General features: G+C 51.4%; 6 protein-coding genes across 6 annotated transcripts; 3 read left to right on the forward strand and 3 right to left on the reverse strand.

The window, feature by feature from the left end:
* Nucleotides 1–4: 4 nt before the first annotated feature.
* On the reverse strand, nucleotides 5–2213 carry M431DRAFT_508263 (hypothetical protein). Its single transcript, XM_024919087.1, has 2 exons — nucleotides 2026–2213; nucleotides 5–1969 (listed from the first exon to the last, which is right to left on the reverse strand). The coding sequence occupies exons 1-2, from the start codon at nucleotides 2084–2086 to the stop codon at nucleotides 399–401; spliced, it is 1632 nt and encodes a 543-aa protein (XP_024774532.1). The 5' UTR covers nucleotides 2087–2213; the 3' UTR covers nucleotides 5–398.
* Nucleotides 2214–4137: 1924 nt separating this feature from the next.
* M431DRAFT_430769 (hypothetical protein) lies at nucleotides 4138–5493 on the forward strand. The gene is made up of 2 exons (XM_024915098.1): nucleotides 4138–4579; nucleotides 4639–5493. Exons 1-2 carry the CDS (start codon nucleotides 4423–4425, stop codon nucleotides 5280–5282), a joined length of 801 nt encoding a protein of 266 aa, XP_024774533.1. The 5' UTR covers nucleotides 4138–4422; the 3' UTR covers nucleotides 5283–5493.
* A 718-nt stretch (nucleotides 5494–6211) lies between these two features.
* On the reverse strand, nucleotides 6212–7363 carry M431DRAFT_495079 (hypothetical protein; the record flags this gene model as incomplete). Its single annotated transcript, XM_024917321.1, has 3 exons — nucleotides 6212–6862; nucleotides 6919–7278; nucleotides 7349–7363. 3 exons carry the CDS (start codon nucleotides 7361–7363, stop codon nucleotides 6212–6214), a joined length of 1026 nt encoding a protein of 341 aa, XP_024774534.1.
* Nucleotides 7364–8557: 1194 nt separating this feature from the next.
* On the forward strand, nucleotides 8558–9903 carry M431DRAFT_430787 (hypothetical protein). The gene is made up of 6 exons (XM_024915099.1): nucleotides 8558–8798; nucleotides 8869–8878; nucleotides 8958–9126; nucleotides 9192–9497; nucleotides 9559–9686; nucleotides 9743–9903. The coding sequence occupies exons 1-6, from the start codon at nucleotides 8690–8692 to the stop codon at nucleotides 9804–9806; spliced, it is 786 nt and encodes a 261-aa protein (XP_024774535.1). The 5' UTR covers nucleotides 8558–8689; the 3' UTR covers nucleotides 9807–9903.
* Nucleotides 9904–10524: 621 nt separating this feature from the next.
* On the forward strand, nucleotides 10525–12761 carry M431DRAFT_495081 (hypothetical protein; the record flags this gene model as incomplete). Its single annotated transcript, XM_024917322.1, has 4 exons — nucleotides 10525–10550; nucleotides 10599–12231; nucleotides 12293–12463; nucleotides 12522–12761. 4 exons carry the CDS (start codon nucleotides 10525–10527, stop codon nucleotides 12759–12761), a joined length of 2070 nt encoding a protein of 689 aa, XP_024774536.1.
* M431DRAFT_508271 (hypothetical protein) lies at nucleotides 12584–13781 on the reverse strand. The gene is made up of 3 exons (XM_024919088.1): nucleotides 13665–13781; nucleotides 13344–13546; nucleotides 12584–13172 (listed from the first exon to the last, which is right to left on the reverse strand). Exons 1-3 carry the CDS (start codon nucleotides 13675–13677, stop codon nucleotides 12822–12824), a joined length of 567 nt encoding a protein of 188 aa, XP_024774537.1. The 5' UTR covers nucleotides 13678–13781; the 3' UTR covers nucleotides 12584–12821.
* Nucleotides 13782–13898: the final 117 nt, after the last annotated feature.

Raw genomic sequence — 13898 nt, forward strand, 5'->3', positions numbered from 1 at the left:
TGCTACAGGTTTGAATTACTTTGCACTTAGTATCTCTGCTCAGTAGTTCTAAAGTAGCTGATAATCAATTTGGCCTTTACTTTCTTGGTCATTAACAGTATGCGTAGTCTATTTGTTTGTTTCCTGTGTGTCGAGATGTCTATGCCGCCCCTTCACCCTGACTACCTAGTAAATAGTTTCCATGTTTCTCATCATCAGGCTATTGTAAACATGTTTCCCTTATCCTTTCAGGGTATGCGGTACCCACTGTACATATGAAATTGCTAAGAATAACACGTCGTTTGACTGCCGGCGCTCTTGTGTACGCCGTAATTTGTTCCTTTATGACCTTTTTTTTTTTTTTTTGGTGCTTTGAGCTTCCTCCTTTTTTTACACTTTATACATTTGCTAGCTCGTCATCATTTCTGCTCCTTGGCAGCGGCCTTGTGCTCGGCCTCGACGGCTTTGATCTGCTCCAGCTCGGCGTCAACCATCTCGCCGGCAGGCTTCTTCTCGAGCCCGCTCTCAGCAGCGGTCATTTGTCGCTCTTCCTTCTCGTCAATGTCGTCAACATCACGAGGAGTGGCAAAGCCGGTTGTCTGGCTCTCCTGGTTCTGCTGCTCCTCTTCCTCGATGAGCTCCTGCTGCTCCTTCAGAACCTCAAGACGCTGCTTGTTGGTAGCGGCACCCTCAGCGTTGTGAACCTCCAGCTCAATCTCGTGGAACAGTTCCTCGGGGATGGAGGACAGAACGCCAACGAGAGCCTCGATCTGGCTTGAGCCCTCGCCAGATCCTTGACCGTACATGTAAGCATTGCTCAGGACCAGCAGCGTGGAGGGAACACCCTCCTTGAGACGCAAGTCGAGCCATGTCTGCAAGTCGGCCCTCATCCTAGCGGGGGATACGCTGTGCGTGCGGATACCACGAGCGGCACATGCCAGCTGCAGCTCTGCGACGGTCAGGCTGTCAGCGCCCTCGTAGGCGATAGCCTTATCATCGCGCTTGATCTGACGCATGCGGTGACGGATCTGGTATCGCAGCATGGAATCTGTGCCAAAGGTGTTGAGACCCATGTATCGGCACATGGACACAAGCTGAGGGCGTGACAGATTGTCCAGAGTCATGTCGTCCCGGAAGATCTTGCAAACCTTGATGACGTCCTGATCGGTGGGCGCCTCGCCCGTGGATCTGACCTTGCGGAAGAAGTTGGCAAACTCCTCCTTCTGAGCAGTCGCAGTCGCCTGGCTCAGGGGAAGACCAGTCTCTTTGAGTGTCTGCCGCATAAAGGAGCTGACCTCCTTCCTCGTAGAACGCAAGAGACTAGCCTTGGCCTCCTTGGACTTTTGCCCCTCAAACGTGCTGGGAAGCATGTTGGGGAAGAGCTTCAAGGCCAGAGGAATCAAGGCCTCACCAAGGGGAACAATGATGAAGATGGAAAAGGGGACCAGCCGACCGAGATCCTGAACAGTGCGTCGAAGCTGCTTGTTCTCTCTGCGGGTAAGCTCATAGCCAGCGGCCATCTTGAGGGCCAACCGCCAGCTGATGCGGACCTCTGTAGCAAGAAGCTTGCTTCCATCCCAGTAATGCTGAGCCTCCTTCTTGACCTTTTGCCAGACTGTCAATTTGACCTCCTCTTCTTTCTTCTTGGCCAGCTCTTTTTGGCCGGTGAGCTCGTCCTTCTTTGCGGCCAGTTCAGTTAATGAGGCGTCGTCAGCGGCCTTGCCGGATTGAACAGCAGCATTGGCCGATGCATCTTTAGTATTTGCCTCTGCATCGGACTTTTTGGCAGCGCTCGAGGGATCCTTGGGTAGCGGCTTCTTAGCCAACTCGGCGTTGAATCCGGGGGGCGGTCCAGACGGCGCATCCGGTCGATGAGGCTCGGTTCCCAATTGGCGCAATGGGACCAACAGGGCCAAGGCAGGAATCTGAGTCTGTCGGGCAATATGTCTGGTGATGAGAGCTGACGAGGCACCTCGGGATAGGTTTCTTGCTATGGGGAGATGTCAGGAGCCATGGCGGTCTGTAAGGGGTTTTGCATAATCTCACCTTGACCCAGCAGGGGGTTGCGAACCACTGCCCTGCGGGCAAGGCTGGATGAGGCGCTCATTGCGAGCAGATGTGTGAATTACAGAACGAAACGGACAACAAGATGATGGCGACACACAGTAAAGACACAACGAGGGCAGAACAGAGATGAAAGAGACAGAATTGATGTCGAAGCCGGTGGATGGAGGGATGATGAAGGAAAGAATATCGATGGGTCCAGGCCGGCATGGAACAGACCTTGAACAAGGGTCGATCGAGAGGTACGTACCGGTTGTTGGCCTTTGGTACGCCACATGTCAGAGGCGGATGCTGGCATGCCATAGGCCAGATCAGAGTTTACGTGGGGCGGTTGGGCTGAAGCCATCCGGCATGTAGAATCACGTGACATAATCTCTCCTGGCGCCAAAGTCAAAGAGACCAGCATTACATAATCTGCCCTGAATCGCAATCGCTGATTTGATGCTGATTTTGAATTGGGCGTTCTGGGCCTCGGACACGTCGGACTTTGGGGGGACGCATGCAAGATGCACTGTATATGTATGCTTTGCTGGCAGCATATGCTGGTTTGTATGTACGGGCAATCGTGGGGATGGGTGCCATGATTTGTTGTGAGAGGCCTACGGGTGCATGTACGGATCGCAAACGCTGGCAGACGCTGTCACCCGTGGAGGAACATGCACGACAATCTTCGTTGGGCTGCACATGGTCGATGCCCTACCTGCTCCTCAGTGAAGTGCGTGAACATGCGATATCTCGGACGACAGCCATGGTTTGGCGTTGATTGCGAAGCATGGAGGATACAGTCCCCGGTGGTGACAGGGTACATGCATTCATGAGACTCCCGGGCAGCGAACAAGATGTCAATGGATCGAATCGGGTTTCAAGAGACTCCAAAGCCAAATCCGAGACGGGGATTGCGCATGGATTAATATTCGGACTCGCAAGAGCTGTGTGTAGCCCTCGACAGCATATGGCTGGCCCTTCTTGGATCATGTCGGGCGTCGCTCGCTCTTTGCTGGAGATTGCTCGGGAACTGGACCCCATCGGACCTTGAAATGAAGCACGATTGTCTTAGAGCATCCATGTACTGCTTTGCTTGTGCCAACAGCCAATTAGCATCTAGCAAAGACCTCAATCCTGTTGGCAGCAACAACAAGACCAGAGCAAGAGCAACAATAGCCCGGACATCCTCTCGTTCACTGCCATTGAACAACGCAGCTGGAGCCGGTCCAATCAGCTCAGGTGCCCGTAGGTGTAAACAGAAAATCGTAGGGGCACCTGCCTTTGCTATATATACATGAAGTAAGAGTAATACATCATCGACTTGATTACTTCCAACTTGTAATCGTACCTGACAGTAGTAGTAAGACTGCATATATCCTCAACTTGGACATTGATCAGCCCTTTCGGGGCCGGACCGCCGCGGACCGACTTGTCCGCACTGCCAGCAGAGCCCATTCTCTCTGATAATTACTGCTTTCAACCTCAAACGGCAAGACGACACTCACCATCCAGGCCAGAGTGCTCTTTGAGCCGAATGCTCGCCCAAGCAGCAGCGCAACGAAATCAGGCAGACGCCGGCTAAGTCGCTGCTTAGCGCCCACCCTTTCCAGTTGTTCCCACTGCAGCAAGGCACCCCTCGTCCCCGGATTTAGCGCACGTGCCGGCCGTTTCCAGCGCTCTCCCAGCACACCAAGGCCGCGAAGCAACCGCTGAAGTAGGTTTTTTTTTCGGCGCATTTGCAGGGCGGAGCGGCGGGGTCGCCCAAGCACACAAGCTCGTGTGTCCTCGACCTCGAACCGGAGTTTGGAGCTAGGACGTCCCATCGCATGTCCATCATCAAACCTCGATTAATCCCGTCCCATCCCACCATCTTTTTTTGCGCCCACAAAGTGCCACGTCCAGCCATGGACTGTGCAATTGCACCCATAAAATGCTTGTACACGCCGTGCGGCGCTTCTTCGGCTCGCACATTCAACGGTTCTGGGCTGCCCCCCCGCCCGTCCCGCCATTGGCAAGACCGGGCCGTTATCAACACTCAACATTATTAACACCTTTTCGTCCCACGCGCTCGCTCTGGTCCTCCTTCTCCCGTCCTTTTCAGCTTTCTGTGACATTTATATAATAATCCTTTCCTTTCTCGTCGTTTTAAAAAGCTCGTATACATCCTTTTTTGTCACCGCGAGGCCGCCTCTGGTTGATTTCCTCTCTTCTACTAAAGAAAGTTTTTTTTTCCCTTGTCGGCCAGGTTTCCCCAAGGACTCCGCGTTGTCCGTCTTCGGGCATTGCTTACGCAGCAGCTGTCTGCATTCAAATACCTTGCCATCCGAAGCTCCTGGACTTTCCAAACGGATTTTTTTCTACTGTCACTATTTCAATCTCGGCTTCACATAGACAATGCAACTCAAGAGAGCAGCGCGAGTAATTCTAGTTGGTGCGCCGGGCGTGGGCAAGGGAACCCAGAGCGACAGGCTGCTGAAGCGCTTCCCCCAGCTCAAGGCCATTAGCACCGGCGACCTCCTCCGTCACAATGTCAAGAACAGAACACCTCTCGGTGAGCAATATAGTAGCATTTGATGCTACCGTCGTTGGTTTAACTAATCATTTAATCAGGCATCATGGCTGAAAATACCATCAAGGCGGGAGGCCTAGTGGCTGACGATTTGATGCTCCGTCTCATCTCAGGAGAGCTTCGATCTCGAGGCTGGCTGCGACCTCCCACCATGACGCTCTCAGCTGAGGCAACTTCAATCGAGGGCTCATTTCATTCCAGCGCCTCCATGGATGCTTTCAACTCGCTGCCTTTCCAAATGGACGAGCACACCATTCCCCAGGCCTCAGAGGACCCCAACGCTTCTTTCATGCTGGACGGCTACCCCCGGACTGTAGCCCAGGCTATCACGCTCGACAAGATTGTGCCCATGAACTTAGTCGTCTCCATCCAGACTCCCTTCTCCGTCATTCTCGAACGGATTGCTGGTAGATGGGTGCACGAACCCTCTGGTCGCGTGTACAACACAAGCTTCAATCGGCCTCGTGTCCCCGGCCGCGACGACGTCACCGGCGAACCCCTCGTCCAGCGCCCTGATGACAACGAGGCAACGTACCGCGCACGCTTCCAGAAGTTCCAGGAGAACAGCGAGCCCATCCTCAACCACTACGCTAAGAAGGGTGTCCTACTCGAAGTCGAAGGCATGAGCAGCGACGAGATCAGCCCCAAGCTGTACGAAGCCTTTGAGCAGCGCTTTGCTCGGTGAAGATCCTGCCCTGTTTACATCACGTCATACCTACGTTTTATTATTGTTTCAACAGCCTTTTTGATATTATTACTCGGTTGGCTTTTTGCTTGATTCGGCGACTTTTTTTTTTTACGTTTTACAGTTTTGGCTATTAATAGGAGTTTACACGTGTGGTTGGGAAAACGCCCTTTGGCTTCAACATTTTTGGGTTATTGTGTTCATGTCGAGGAAGGGAAAGGAGAGGAGGACCCCATGACGGAGCAATTGCCGAGAGTCTTCTTCCGGCTTTTCTTTTTCCCTTACCTTGGTTATTTTTCTGCGTAGTGTGCGAATAGTGTACATATGGGGTGACGAAAAGTCCCCGGCGTTGAATTTTCATCGGAGTTTTAATACCGCGCATTCTGCTAATGTCTGTATATGAAAATGACCTGACGTTCACATGCCTGTCGTGCGACTTGGGCGAGCTACTAAGACGGGACTGAGCTGGATGCTTGCGTCTTTCTCCGCACCCGGGACAGGTACCGAGACTCCACTACCAGGCCGAGGGCCCTTGACTTGTGCTTCTTACCTTCTTGGGCTGTTTTCTCGGCTACAACAACAAACCAACGGCCCGCGGCTCAAAGAATCCCGTCACGGAAACACGAGTGGACTGGACGAACAAATTCCATTGCAATACTCCGAACATTCATGCCACTAGCCGTACATGGCCCAGCTATTGAAATCAAGGACTAAACCAACCTCTCGTCATCCAACTCCCCACCACAGCTCCGTGAATCCCGTAGATACAAAACCACAAACCAAATGGAAAATATCCCAAACAATGCCCAGTGTAAATCAACAGTGAACGGCTGAATAGCCGCCACTACCTATCCTCGGGAAGTCGAAGCTATGACCGCGAACTTGTACATCTCGCTGAGAGATGTGATATCGAGGCAGTCAAAGCTCCTTTAATCGTCCCATTCGTCCCCGCTCCGGATGCCTGGCGGCGTGTTGTTCGAGCGAGAGGAGCTCCCGCCACGCAGTGGTGTATCCTCCTCATCGTCGTCATCGTCCATGGCCTTGGCCAGGTCATCGGGGTCGCGCATCTTGGCATCGGGGTCCACCACTCCGTGAATTTCCTCGTCGTCGTCATCGTGTCGACCAGTGTCTAAAACACCTTCGTCGGCACTGACAGAGATGCCGCGAGATCCCCACCTCGCGCGACCGCCACCGTTGCCTGCCACATTGCTCTCTTCGTCGTCGGTAGCATGAGTGTTCTTGCCGAAGATACGGTGTAAGAACCATCCCCGGCTCAAATCGTCAGCATCAACCACGCCGCCGCCGCGAAGCTTGACTCGCTGTCGTGTGTAGTAGACCCAAGCGAAGTCGATATAGAAGGCAGTCTGGATAATGCCGAAGATAACGGCAATGGCATCAGGCGCCCTGTCGTTGACATCGAGTTCCCGAATGAACCAATTTATGCAGTAAAAAGCCCGGTAGGATCCCAGTGCCAAGAGGTAGAACGAGTCGATTACAGTCGGAACGGTGGTCTGTCGCAACAGCAATAGCTGCGGAAGAACGGCCACGGATTCTAGGATTTCTGAGAAGGACCACATCCACTATCGCCACAGTCAGTAAATAGGCGCTTCGACTTTGGGAGCGAGCCAGGACATACAGTCAAGAATCCCCAACGGAATTTCTTTTCGAAAATCAACATTGCAAAGGGAGACAGAGCAAGAGAGCCAAAGAGGATAATGGCGCCAAGCTTCCAGGAGATCTCACGCTCGCGAGAGCGGGGAAACACCCACTGCATAACGCCGAGAATGTAGAAAGACGTGACAATGTATGTTACTTTGAATATCGCGTTCCATGCCGACTGTTCTCTGAATAGATCAAGGTATCGCGTGCAGAAGACGACGGCGTAGAGGCCTTGTGTGATGAGGGACACTCCCTCCGCGCTGCGGTTTCTGTGGATGGAGAAGATTAGGATGCCCTTGGAGAGCATGTGGACGATGTCGCCCAAGAGGCGAAAGATCTGAGCCGCACCAGTTAGCCTGCATCGTTCTCTATTACATCGCGAGAGGGAGATTGGGGTTCAATCGTACATTCCAAGCTCCCATGATGGAGGTTCGCGGCACAGCCTCGCCGCTGCTTCAGGATCGAAATAAGGAAGAAGCCAAGGCAGTAAGAAAGGGGCAGAGATGCGACTGCAAAGAAACAAAGTCAAGAACTTTTATAGGGCGTAAACCATCGAGTCTATCCGGTCGATCGCAAAGACCGTTGAATAGGAGATGCTCAAGGTTCGGGGAGAGAAGCCGAAAAGCAAAAGCAAAAGCATGGAGCTGAAGCTGAGCTTGCGTCAGATCCCGAGTCGCAGGAGGCACGACACAGCCCCACTTTTGTGACGACGCCTTGGTAGCTGCATATTATGGGCAACGTGTACCTGAGATTGCTAGCGTCGATTGCTTTGATGCAAAGTATCTTCAGGTTGAACGTTTTCAGCCATGGCCATGTTAAAGCTTCATGATGAATCATAGGTACCTTAGGTACCGCTACAAAACTATGAGAGTGCCAAACTTACACCGTAATGTCAGCATCTGCCTCTCGAAGTGTGACAGCTTGGAAACGCTATACTTTGCCCTTTGCTGCATGTGGGTGTTTGTTGTGCCATCTGAAAGTGAAGGCTTGGACTGCTGTACGGAGTACTGAAACCAGTAGAGGTACTAACCAATTTCCCCGTGAAATTCCCCGCAAGGTACCAGGGAGACGTTTACGACGTAATACACCTTGATACTCCTTTAGCTCGTATTAGGACAGGCGTTTCACAACCCTCTCCCTTCACATCCAATTCTCATCAGAATGTGTCTGTGCAATGGCTCAGCCTGATTTTATAGGGCGAGGAGGTAGAAGGTTTGCTAGTGAAAAGCCTGTACTGTACCTGTAGAGCCCCGTTTTCAGAGGTACTTCTTTGGGAGCCCAAAATCAGTGTCGCGTGATGTCACCACAGCGGTGTTTTTTAGGTACCGCTGGAGCCGGAATTTGTCAATTAGTTCCAGGGGGGTTTTTCAACAAAGGGTGGAATTATCAGAATCAAAATCAACAAACAAAAAACATGACTTCTTCTGCCTCTCAAACAGCGCGCCGCATCGACAGTCTCCAGGTGCATCTTCAATTTATTTAGCAACCCAAATAGGATCGATACGCGCGTCAACCCCCATGTACTGCTCCCACCGCTGCCGAAACAGTCGCTGCTGAGTGGTCGCTTTCTAGTCCCCCTTCACGGCATCGAATTGCCGACGCCAAAGCGTCACCAGTTCCACCCTGGATTGGATTTATTAATTGATATTACTCTGTTGTGTTTCTGAGATCCGTGTTCAAAAGGGGGGTATTTGAGGAGACAAAAAGAGAGGCTGCGCCTCTACCGACGAGTATCAAATCAGCCCCAAATGAAGTCCTGCAAGAGCATCATCATCGCAGCCGCGTGGACAGCGTTGGCTTGGGGTATTAGTGCTGCTCCGTCGGCAAAACCCAAGGCTCCTGAGCCAAAATATTTCCGTGAGTGGATATTGAGAGTGATGACGCGGCTACTCAGCAGTTGCCATATACTGACAAGAACCGCCTGTAGATGAAAATCCGTGAGTATCTTAGCTACGGCTATGTAACTGTTACTGTTACTAGTGTTTGCTGCTCTCATGTCTAACACAGAATCGATAGCTATGATGTTCACTATGATGACCGATACTCTCTCATACTTCTCGAGGACCCTGAGCAGAGAGAGGCCATCAAAGTCTTAGTCCAGACGTATCTGGCAACATTCCGAGACTTGGGCATTCAAACATGGCTGATGCATGGGACTCTTCTCGGATGGTGGTGGGGTAAGAAGGTGTTTCTACCTTGAATCCTTCACACTCATTATAGTCCTTTCTCGCTCTAACCTGCAATCTCAAGGTCATGCCGTGGGACTATGATGCGGACGTCCAAGTCACAGAGGCAGACATGTATCTTCTAGCCGCCTATCACAACATGACCATATACTACTACAAGTACGGCACGATGGAACAAGGTCGCTACTTCCAGCTCGAGATCAACCCGTATTTCGTTCACCGAGATCAAGATGATAGGTCCAACGTCATCGATGCCCGGTGGATCGATATGCAAAATGGACTATATATCGATATTACTGCGGCAAGATATGCTCTTAATCATGAGCAGGGCGAAGGGATTTTGTACGACAAATATGGCCACGAATATCGCGTAAGGACAAGTTTTGGTTCTGAGTAACTCGTCATTCATAAGGTGCTAATGTGCGCAATAGGATACATATGTCTTCCCGCTGCGAGACACAACTTTCGAGGGAGTACCCTGCAAGATTCCCTATCGATACGAGGAAATGCTGCAAGCAGAATACGGAAAGAAGTCTTTACTTTATACGAAATATCACGGGTATGTTAGAAGGTCCTTTATCTGCACTTTGGCAGCTCAGCTGACATTCAATTTAGCCACAGATTCGATAACGAGACAAGGTCGTGGGTTCCCCTTGAAGAAACGGAAGAAGAATTATAGTTTAGCCATATGGATCGCATCAGCATATGTAGGCGTTGGTACTCTCGATATTCATGAGATGGTGTTGGCATTTGACGACGATTAGAGTATGGAATAATGGCAGAATAACTGGCGGGTCCGGTACATGGATGAGGATATTGACAGAATAGCACTATATGAGGCTTTAAAGTCAAATCATCAAAGGTGCTTGGGATATGTATTTATGTTTGTTTACGATTACACAAAATGGGATTATCGTGGCGGACGAGTGCCATGACCGAGATATCTTCAATCTTTTATGCGTTTCCCCTTCGAGTATCTGTACTTTCTATCATACACCAATTAAGCGTCTCACTATGTATATGTACCTGAAGATTCCCAAACCCCCCACTGCATTAATCAACGCGTGTCTCGAAACAGTCGTCGCGTCCTAGCTGCCGTTGGAATCCACTTTTAACGCCTCCAACTCGAAGCTCTCAGATTTGCATCTGCCAGTATCGCAACCTCCAAATCTTCTCCTCATTTACGACAATCAGCGCGCTTCGAACCCACGCAGGAAGAAAACCACCGATTGACCGATAGATGGATGTCAGATGCCACATGTAGAGGCTGTATAGCGCAATTCCCTCCCTGCCTTTAAGATGGCCACAGGCGTGTCTCACCGAAACTGCTTCATTGAGCTATCTAGAATTTCATTCTAACAAGCACACAGGACGACAAACCCGCGCGGACCGCTTGAATGAGCGTCTTCGAGGCGCGCAGTAAGTCGACGTTTGATAACTGCTAATGGCCAGTTCGCTTATTGCTCTGCAGGCGCGCCAATGTCGACGACGAGTCCTTCAACCTCGACATCAACAGCCTCGACATCGGAGGTCTTGCCATTGCATCATCTATCGCATCAACCTCAAGTCCCGCGACCCGGAACAAGTACTCTCCCACTACCTCAGCAAAGAGAAGGAGACTGGACAAAGATGCGACAGCTCCTCCAGAGCCGAAATCGAGTTCCACTCCTCGACGACGACGGGTCAGGTCTCGGCCTATAGAGCCACCGATCGAACTGCCTACTCTACCGAGCGAGCCGATGGAAGAGGATGGCGAAGATGACGGCCCTACACCTAAGGCCAGTAGGACATATCGAGTGCCAATGTCTATAAGTTCGGTACGGACAGCCGGTCTATCGGTTGAAGAAGCTCAGGACGAGCTTGAAGCCTTGCCTCCACACCCTAGTGCAAGATCACCCGTACCTATGCGATCACCTACCTCGGCACACAAATCCGATCTAATCATGGAAGAGGTTTCAGAATCTCCTGCTGATGCGCCTGGAAGTGGAAAGCGACGTCGGGTACCTATGAGCGAGACGCTCAGCTCAACTGTGAAGTTAATGGGTGTGTTATCATCAGATGACGGGATTCCTATGCCCTCGTCCCCCCTTAAGAATAAGGCGCGACGTCGCAGTGGTGCAGCTACAGCTCGATCCTCGCAGAGATCAGCTGGAAGAGTATATGGTGGTCGTGATACGAGGCACTTGGCGGATGAACTGTCGTCAGATAACTTGCCTCAATTAGCAGGGATAGAGGAGGAAGAGGAATTTGTGGAAATAGAGGCTGAGGCCGCTACCGATTTGGTTATTGAAGAGAGCACTTTGGCACAAGATGAGGACGAACAAGAGGAGCAAGAGGAAGACCAAGAGAACTCTGATGGCATTGATGTGGAAGAAGTGGCAAGAATTTTAAAGAGGGGAAACGCGAGAGTACCACGGGAACCATCTCCAGAGCTGGGATCCCAGGAATTGGAGGATGCAGGAGAAATAGAAGAGGAGGAATTAGAGCCTGAGCTTGAACCAGAGCCCGAATCGGAGCGAGAATCGGAACCCGAACCCGAGCCAGAGGAGGAACCCGAGCCAGATGTAGAGGAAGCAACTGAGGCCGAAGAAGAGGAAGAAGAGGTGACAGTCCTGCCAACACCTCCTAAGAGGAAACGCGGACGGCCCAGCAAGAGCCCGGCTACTCAAAGACAACCTGCTGCCAAGTCGAAACCCGTTAAACCGAGGAAACGCGTTGAAGCACAGCCACGGGATGCCAGCGAAGAACACGAAGAACCGCAACCTAAGAAGGCCAGGGCGAAGAAGAGACATAGCGACCAGAGCGAGGGCGATGGCGGGACAATTGAAATCACTGTCCAACGATTTGTTAACCGCAAGAAACGTGGCCATGAGGATGACGATATAGATCCTCTACAGAATGAGATGGCATTCGTCAACCACGGAGGAGAAAGCGTCATTGATGTCTTTGCTCAGGTCTGCGACGAGGTGATTTCCTCAACATTGGAGCAGCTCCAGGAGGTGGCCGGTAACGCAGAGGATCCAGCGAAAAAGAAGGAGTATCGCATCAAAACGCGAGCCATTGAGGCTTACCGAGAGGAGCTCAAATCTCGGTTCCTTCAACACGTATGTACTGAGCAAATGCGAGTCTGAACCATATGATGCGGTACTAATGATGCGTCCTTAGGCTATTCACTTAAATCACTGGCATTCGTTGCGAAAGCGGGTTCGACACGTACAGAAAGAGAGAATGGCTTTGCGCGAGGAGATTATGCGTATCAAAGCCGAGCGAGAGCAGGTTGCTCTTCGAATGGATGCTATCAGAATCAAACACGAGGCCGATTCTAGAGAGTCAAAGGTAAGAGCCAATTGAGACTTTGCTTTGTCGAGGTACTGTACTGATGAGCGTGTTGCAGTATTGTCTCGACGCATCTTCTCTTATGCACGATGTAGACCTTGCTGTGGAACAGGGCAGGGAGGCGCCCGAGCTTTCGCAAGCCGCACAAAGGGAAGCCGAGCTGGCTAATCTCGAGCTGCTTGTATCCCGCGTATCGGAGCAAGCCAGCTCGTCGAGCTTCACAGGCGGGATGCTCAAACAGGTCAAGGAGTTCAATTCATTCTTAGAGCGGGCTGCTATGGCACTTGAATCACGATGATACCCCCTCGTTGTTAAAGCAATTGTTTATTCATTATTTTTGTACAATACCCCCCTTGCCTTACTGGATCTTGGCCTTGCTGAAATCCATCTCTGGGTGTTGCTCCTGGAATTTCTTGAGGATATCCATCTTCTTCTGCTCGTCCGAGGTCGGCAGGCCAGCCTCCTTCTGTCGCTGGTCAAACATCATCTTCTCAACCATGCCCCTGGTCTCGCCGTCGAGATCGGAGAGCTTGGAGTTTTCGGGCTGGATCTTGGTGACGTCGATGGTGGGTGCGCTGGTAACGACGTGTGCCCACCACTCCATCTTGTTGACCTTGTCGAGGTGGATTTCTACGCTCTTGGTGCCGTCGGAGTTGGTGGACAGGGTCCAAGTAGAGTCGTCGACACGGATCGCATGGGGGAGATCGCCCTGTTGGTAACACTCAGAATGAGCACATGTATATAGATAGATAGAAAGCTTCTGTCTCGTTTCGTTTCATCTTTGAATAAACGAAGATGAAGAAAGGGAAGCGTTTAGGTCGATCTTGCGGAGAGCGACTATGGCGCATCATGATTATAGCAGAGGGAATGAATGTCATACACTGATGATGGGTTCCTGTCCCTTGACGCCGGCAGTCAACGTCGTCTTTTTTATATCAACCACCAGGTCTCTCGACTTGTAGTTTCCGGGGACGTTGAAGGAGAGATCCAGCTCGCCGATGGTCTGGGTCCATTTGTAAGGCAGCGCAGCCTGTTCCTCGGCCTCCTTCTTGCGCGCGGCGGCGTCTTCAGCGGGGGATGGATCTGCAGGTAGCCGCAGCTTTGTTAGCTATTTGAATCATGAAGATGTATGATACAAGGCAGAAATGTAGATGGAGGTGAGAAAAAGGCAGTACAGCCTGTCAGGTTGATAGTATCTTACCCTTGTCAGCCATGGCAAAGCACTATGAAGCTTGTGAAGAACTTCTTTGCCTGTGATATCAAAGCACTGAAGGTAATGGTAGACAATGGATGCTGGTGGAAGTTTAGCTTGCGTTGGAGGGGCAGATGCGCTAACAATGAGCCTGGCAGATGCTAAAAGGCCCGCAAGCCAATGATCTGGCGGGGATCCTGCTTACGTACTCCCAGTAGCCCCCGAAGCTTAAACTGCAAGGGC

The sequence above is a fragment of the Trichoderma harzianum genome (assembly GCF_003025095.1).
Source record: "Trichoderma harzianum CBS 226.95 unplaced genomic scaffold M431scaffold_6, whole genome shotgun sequence".
NCBI classification, from domain to species: domain Eukaryota; kingdom Fungi; phylum Ascomycota; class Sordariomycetes; order Hypocreales; family Hypocreaceae; genus Trichoderma; species Trichoderma harzianum.

What these genes read in the sequence shown, in the direction of transcription:
- M431DRAFT_508271 (XM_024919088.1), bottom strand. An exon ending in GACAGGAACCCATCATCAGT is followed by an intron (nt 13,173 to 13,343) that starts GTATGACATTCA and finishes TGTTACCAACAG; the next exon opens with GGCGATCTCCCCCATGCGAT.
- M431DRAFT_508263 (XM_024919087.1), bottom strand. Translation starts at nt 2,086, where the DNA reads ATGAGCGCCTCATCCAGCCTTGCCCGCAGGGCAGTGGTTCGCAACCCC. An exon ending in CAACCCCCTGCTGGGTCAAG is followed by an intron (nt 1,970 to 2,025) that starts GTGAGATTATGC and finishes ATCTCCCCATAG; the next exon opens with CAAGAAACCTATCCCGAGGT.
- M431DRAFT_430769 (XM_024915098.1), top strand. Translation starts at nt 4,423, where the DNA reads ATGCAACTCAAGAGAGCAGCGCGAGTAATTCTAGTTGGTGCGCCGGGC. An exon ending in CAAGAACAGAACACCTCTCG is followed by an intron (nt 4,580 to 4,638) that starts GTGAGCAATATA and finishes TCATTTAATCAG; the next exon opens with GCATCATGGCTGAAAATACC.
- M431DRAFT_430787 (XM_024915099.1), top strand. Translation starts at nt 8,690, where the DNA reads ATGAAGTCCTGCAAGAGCATCATCATCGCAGCCGCGTGGACAGCGTTG. An exon ending in AATATGGCCACGAATATCGC is followed by an intron (nt 9,498 to 9,558) that starts GTAAGGACAAGT and finishes TGTGCGCAATAG; the next exon opens with GATACATATGTCTTCCCGCT. An exon ending in CTTTATACGAAATATCACGG is followed by an intron (nt 9,687 to 9,742) that starts GTATGTTAGAAG and finishes CATTCAATTTAG; the next exon opens with CCACAGATTCGATAACGAGA.